The 7,262-nt window shown below is 48.2% G+C and overlaps 1 protein-coding gene across 1 annotated transcript; it reads right to left on the reverse strand.

Moving 5' to 3' along the window:
- Positions 1 to 2,455: 2,455 nt before the first annotated feature.
- On the reverse strand, positions 2,456 to 4,642 carry LOC135486040 (uncharacterized). Its single transcript, XM_064768504.1, has one exon. It carries the CDS (start codon positions 4,640 to 4,642, stop codon positions 2,456 to 2,458), a length of 2,187 nt encoding a protein of 728 aa, XP_064624574.1.
- Positions 4,643 to 7,262: the final 2,620 nt, after the last annotated feature.

A 7,262-nucleotide genomic window follows, 5' to 3' on the forward strand; every position in this document is an offset into this window, starting at 1 on the left:
GCAGGGCGGATTCGTCCAAATCGTCAACACGGCTTCTGGCGTAAGCGGAGAGACAGTGATGGAATCACACCCACTGGCTTCTAACTATATAACTATCAAACAGTCACCTGAATTCAACATACACAGATTAAAACGTGGGTTAACACAACATCTTTTTAGTCCCAAAATACAACTGGGTTTTTATATAATGGTTTTCCAAAAAAATCCGTTCGCACGGTCTATAATTATTAAAGTCTATATAACAGGTTCGAGTATGTCCAATAACACCAATGGACTAAAATACTAAACGATAACGATTCATTCTAACCGAGAATCAACAACATTACAGCCCATTCATCGAAAATAGGCCTAAAAGAGTGGAGTGGAAAGTTGCTCAGGTCGACCTGATCTACGCGAGCCTATTCGAAGCACCTGGTCCGCAAAGACCAGAATGCACCTTCAAACATTAATACACCCCCTTTTAGACCCCTTCTCAAACTATAGAAAACCATGTCAATTAAATGCACAGATAGCTATACATTAGCGAGAGGAAGACACAAAATGGTGATACGTTACAAACACAGCACGATACACACGGTCAGTGCATCGGCCGTATACAAATGTACGTAAAGCGTGAAAGGCTTCACACCGGTGAAATTATGGCATTTTCCATTCTATCGGTAAAGTACGGCGTGAATCAATCATAAGAACGTTACCACCATTTCAACGCTGCTTCAAACCATTTCAACCATCTCGCTACGAACTTCTGGGCGTTGTCATCTATAGAATAGTACAGAACCGGCGGCGATCCTCACTCAATCGCGGACGGAGTCGAAGTGCTGTCTTGAACACACATGCCCATGGGTGTTACCTAAGTCTCGCCAACATCTCGCAAAATCTCGGTAAACAATTTTTTGGCGCGGAAATAATAATACAATAACGGGGTCAAACCGGGTCAAGGGAGAAGTCAACTGACCGCAATAACAAACGATCACTGATCGTCACAACACCCCTCCCCGTGACATGATCCGAGTTAGCCATGTCACAATATATATATAGTTCCTCAGAACTTAACCTACTTCTTGTCGTCTGCTTTTTCGGTAGTCGTCTCACCATCGGCTGCAATCAACGGAACAAGGCGCGTGATAGGACGTCGATACGTTTTTCCTCTGGACAAGACTGTCGCTGTTCTTATATGACCATCAGAACCTCTCTCTACTTCAGTGACTTTTCCAATCGGCCAGCTCCAACGGGGGCAACCTTGCTCCTGCAGGACAACGACATCATCGACTGCCAAATCAGAATGGACTTCTCTCCATTTTCCTCTCTGCTGTTGGAGAGTCAAATACTCCTTCTGCCATCTAACCCAGAACCTGTACAACATGTCTTGGACTAGGCGCCATCGATGTCGTGGGTTGTAGTCAGTCTCATCCACGATCTGGGGAGCCAACTGTCCACCGCACTGTCCCACCAGGAAATGATTAGGCGTCAACACTTCTAAATCTTTAGGGTCGGAGCTAACATACGTCAACGGCCTGGAGTTCAGCATACCTTCTACTTCGACAATCCCTGTCAGCAACTCTTCGTCAGTCAGGCGGGCTTCTCCAAAAATCGAATACAAGGCTTTCTTGGCAGACTTAATGAGCGACTCAAACACCCCACCATGGTGGGAGCCATACGGAGGGTTGAACTTCCAACGGATGCCCTGATTACTCACAGAGTCGACTATCTTCGTCCGATCCATGCCCTCCACGAATTCTCTCAGGGTACTCTCTCCTTTTACCAAGCACCCTCCGTTATCACTGACGACTTCTATCGGTTTCCCTCTGCGTGCCACCATTCTTGAAAAGGCCATCAAGAATCCATCCGTCTCCAACGAGTAGGCCATCTCCAAGTGAACGCCTCTAGTCTGCAAACAAGTAAACAAACACATGTATCTCTTAGCAGATTTGAATCAAGTGATCTTAGTAACAAAGGGGCCAGCAAAATCAACACCGCAGTAGGAGAAGGCCCTGAGAGACATCATAACTCTGGAGGCTGGTAGCGGAGCCATCATCTGGGTTGCTGGTTGTTCCTTCATCTTTCTACACTGGTAACAGCAATAAGCCACCTTTTTGACGGCTTCTCGCCCATTCAAGATCCAAAATCGCAGCCTTATATCAGCCAGGGTAGCATTCACTCCACGTGAATGCCCGGCATACAGGTGGGCTCTTCTCACAATCAGTACTGAAATGTGATGTGAACTAGGAAGAATGATTGGATGTCTAACATCGTATGGTAGGTCGGCATGCTGCAAACGACCTCCCACTCTCATCACACCATCAGCATCTAGGAATGGGTTAAGACTTCTTAATGCGCTTTTCTTCATCACCCTCGCACTATTACCTACCAGCAACGCGTTGTAGTCTTCAAACAGGCAGGCCCGCTGTACCATTCTCACAATGGCGAGCTCAGATTCTTGGTACTCGTCACGTGATTAGGCATCATTCGGAATTTCGTCAGTATCAGCTTGTCTATCACCGAAATTCTTACATTTTGAAGTGTGACCATCATACTGTCGATCAGACCCATCTAACTCGCTGGAATTGCACCCATTCTTGTCAGGTTCCTGTCGATTCACCCTCTGCTGAGGTCCTCCTCTAACAATGTGGACAAACCTTATCATCCAAGCCATCACACGTACCAATCGATTCCATGTGGAGTACTTGGTGTAGTTCATTCTTTCGAGAAGTTCTGGTGTTGAAACTGCAACCATGGCATTTGTCTGCACACACGACTTGGAAGACTCGATTACAGCTTGGTCTGTAGGGTTGATCAGAGTCTTACACGTCGGCCACTGGCTCTCTTCCTTATGTAAGAATTCCGGGCCCTGGAACCATACATTCGGACTGGTCAGATCCTCCACCGACATCCCTCTCGTGGCTACATCTGCAGGATTCTCTTTGCCTGGAACAAAACGCCATTGGTGAGGATTAGATTCAGTTTGCAACTCAGCAATACGATTGGCCACAAACGGCTTAAATCGCCTCGACTGATTCCGTACCCAATGAACCACATCTAGTGAGTCGGTCCAAAATGTTGCCTTTTCTATTGGACACTTCAGCAAGGTAGTAATCTTCAGCGTGAGTCTATAGCCTAGCACGGCTCCCATCAATTCAAGTCGCGGAATACTCACTGCTCTCAAGGGCGCGACTCTGGCTTTTGCTGCGACCAATGACAGCTCTATCTCTCCGCCAGCTGAGACATAACGGGCATAACTCACGGCGGCATATGCTTCCGAACTGGCATCGGAAAAAGTGTGAATGGTAACAACTCCCTCATTTGATGGCTGGGTAAAGTATCGCCTTGGGATGACTAGCTGTTCTATCCTCGGTAACTGCTCGAACCATTCTGTTGCTTCTATCACCAGGGCCTCAGGCATAGGTTCATCCCAGTCCAATCCCAAAACCCAGGACTGCTGTAACGTCATCTTTACACGGATGGTGAAAGGTGCCAACCACTGTAAGGGATCGAACAGTGTAGCAATGCGACTCAACAGCGACCTCTTGGTAACGACCTCTGGGACGACAATCTTCTTGGCAGCAAACCCAAAACAGTCAGGCTCGGCATCCCACCTGATTCCCAACGTCTTGATGCTTGGTAAAGTGGAATCGCTCACCTCCAACTGTCCACTAGCTCTATCTTCGGCAGGTACTCCCTCCAATGCCAGTAGGACGTTACTGCACCATCTCCGAATGTAGAATCCGGCCTTAATCAAAATGGCAGCCAAATCTTTCCGTAGCTGTTTGGCCTCCCAAGTCCCATCAATCGAGGTAATCGCATCATCCATATATGTGCAGTACAGGCACACAAAGGCAACAGCTGGGCACACATCCTGGTGATCTCTGGCGTGAGTCTGCAAGACATGCATGGCAAGAAAAGGAGACGCTTTATCCCCAAAAGTTAGTCTGGTCGACTCATAAACTTTAACGGCACATGAGACATTTAGATCTCTCCATAAGATTCTGTGAAATTTGCGATCTCTCTCAGACAGCAAAACTTGGGAGAACACCTCCTTGATGTCTCCAGCCAGACCAACTTGACCCACGCGAAATCTCACCAAGATGTCGAAGATTCCTCTTTGAAGCTTGGGACCAGCATGCATCTTATCATTCAAGGAGACTCCTTGATACTGGGCTGCAGAATCAAACACTATCCTCACCTTCGTAGTCTCCTTGTCCTCCCGAACCACCGGAAAGTGCGGAAGATACCACCCAGAAGCAATGTCTGCATCTGGCACCTTTTTCAGGTATCCCTTCTCGATGTTTTGCTTCATCCCGTCTTTGTACTTCTCCGCCAGTTTCGGTTTCTTCATCAAGGTTCTCTCCAAGGACACCAGGCGGCGACGGGCGATCTCGTAGTTACATGGAAGTTCCGGACTGCCATCTATCCATGGGATGGAAACCTCGTAACATCCCTGCTCCCTGTGGTACACCTTTGAAGCTTCAACACCATCTATAATCCTCTGCTCTTCGGGTGTAAACTCTGTCTCTTTACCATCGGTCATCAAATCTTGGTTCCATAACGCACGTAAACAGCTATCTAAGTGAATACCTGACATAACTGAACAAGTGGCTGCATAGCCACCTATCTCATCCTGGTCCTGGGAAGACGTCCCTAGCATCCCAGTGCAAGTCCAACCAAGGGGAGTAAGACGTGCTACCGGCTTTCCTGGCTATCCTGCGACCTCCTCCAAAGACATCATCAGCTCGGGATGATCGGATCCTATTACTATGTCTACAGTCTCTGCACCATCAATTCTCGGGAAGTCAATAGCTGCCAAATGAGACCATCTATTTTTATTCATGCCCCAATTCTGAGGACGCACCCCCTCGCATAGGCGATCCAAAATTCTACAGCCCAGTCTTACCCTTAGGTTGCCATTCAAACTCTCCACCGACAGGGTTACTGTACCACTCTTGACCTTTGTACCAGTCGTCGTCATAGTTGACATGGTGATCGTGTGGTCCTCAATTCTGGAAATCCCCAGCTCAGACAGGACGGATCGACGAACGTAGGAGGAGTCGGACCCATCATCGAGGAAGGCCTTCAATCTTCTCATCTGACCATCAACATCTGCAACAAGAACAGGTAAAACTCTTAATGATACTTTATTCAGACGTACCTGACCATTCCCAGCAATTCCAAAACACCCAACAGGCTCAGGTGTGTTCTTCTTGGCAGCTTCTGTCTTGGTTTCTTTCTTGTGCAGATGTCGATGGTGGGTCCGCTGGCATCCGTCTATCTCGCACTTCCGGGGCTCCTTCGTGCAATTCTTCGCCATGTGTTTCCCACACAGGCACTTGTAACATAAGGCTTTTCCCTTCGCTATTTTCCATCGCTCTTCGGTGGAGGCTGGCTTCCACAACTGGCTTCTCACCACATGATGACTGCCCTTGCATAACGGGCATTCGAACTCTGTTCCCTGGCGCTTGTCATCCTTCTGTTCGGCAGGCTTCGACTGGGAAGTAGTTGTCTTCTTAGAGTCAGTGGCTGAAACGGCATAAGAATGGCTTTTATTACTCTCAGACTTTCTCTTACTGTGTGGCTGTTCAGCAGTTTTTTCCTTGGTACGAGGAGCACGCAGCTCGGACATCTCCAACATCAAGCAAACTTGCCGGTTGAACCACTTCGTGAATACAGCCAAACCATCCTGGGCATTTGTACTGCGCTGCTCTGCATACTTCACTAGGAGAGAGTGTGGAACCTTTTGCTTCACTAAAGTATACAAGACGGTGTTACCAATTAACTCCCGGGCATGGTCAGTGTCATCGAGTTTGGAGATTACATCGCACATCTGGTTGGACAATTCTTCTAAGGCTCGCAAGTCACCCTCGGACACCTCCTTCCAAGTTAGCAACCGATCTAAGTATTTCTTTAGTGTACGAGTTTCCCCCCCCATAGCGCTGGTCAAGTTTAAAAATAGCCATCTTATATTGTGCTGCCGTATACCCCAGGTTGCTGATTAACCTAAGGGGATGACCCGACAAGGCATTTTTCAACATTATCATCTTGAATTTTACTGGTACCTGAGATTGTTCAACAAATACCTCGTACTGCGCCCTCCAGTCTTCGAATCGGTCGGTCTCTGTTGCCATCGAATTTCGGTAGATGAGGTTTTGCCAGACCCTGGAAGAAGCGGTGTATCTCTTTCGTCTCGGCAGGTGTAACTTCTGGAACATCTTTGGCTGGAGTGGAGGAATGCTGTGGTCTTGGCATCGGTGTAGATTCCTCAATCGACTGCACTAACTCGTCAATCGGGTTCAACTTTGAAGCTGCTAGGACACCAAAGGGCTGCAAAACAGGCTTCTCACCCACCTTCTCATTACTGCTGGATAGGATAGGAAACTTCAAGCTCGCCAGGTCCTGAGCTTGAACCTGCTGGATCCAACTATTGTGTGCGGATGCAGACCGTCTCTTCCCAGTCATCTGGTGCTTTTCCCCTGCTGGGCTGAAATCTACAGGAAAAAATTGAGTCGCTCTTTGCTTTCTAGGCGGTAACGTGAAGACGACAGGCTTGGTAGGCATGGTAGGCTTAGCGATGCCTCCGCCATCCAACTCGGCCAGCAGCTGAGCCTCTAACTTCGCGCTCTCAGCCTCATCCTCGGCCTTCGCCAAGGCCAACTTCTGTTGAGCTTCCTGGATGCGCAGCTGTTCGACGTACCTCTGCTTCTCTTGTTTGACCTTCAGCATCGCCAACTCTGCCTTTACTTTCGCCAACTGTGAACGGTTAGACTGCGTTGACTGATGTGACTGGTCACTCTTCGCGTCATCAAAGTCGTCTTCATCTTCTTCATCTTCAGGAAGATTATCTTCTTCTGGTTTCTGGTGTCTGGTCTCTGGGTCACCCTGAGCAAGCAATGACGGCGTCATTGAAGGAGCCTCGTCTGCACGCTCTTCAATCTGGTCGATGACCTCATCTTCTAACTGCTCGACGATGCTATTAGCCTGACGGCCCCAGTCTACAAGGCGCTTCATCCGGTCCACGCTCGTAGTCAACTGTGTCAGTCTGTCAACTACAGAATAAACATCACGAGAAGATGACTTCAAGCGTTCTACCAATCTCTGCATCTTAGTTCTACTACCACGACCTCCTAAAAGCTTTCTCAACTCAGACGACATGTCATTAATTCTGGCACCTAACAACTGCCGCTCATCTTCTAACCAACAAGCAATCGCGTCCGAGTTCTCAGGGTCCAAAGCAGCAGCAAACTGCCCTCTATTACTGGTTCCAGACGTAGTTG

The sequence above is a fragment of the Lineus longissimus genome, chromosome 4 (assembly GCF_910592395.1).
Source record: "Lineus longissimus chromosome 4, tnLinLong1.2, whole genome shotgun sequence".
Classification (NCBI taxonomy): domain Eukaryota; kingdom Metazoa; phylum Nemertea; class Pilidiophora; order Heteronemertea; family Lineidae; genus Lineus; species Lineus longissimus.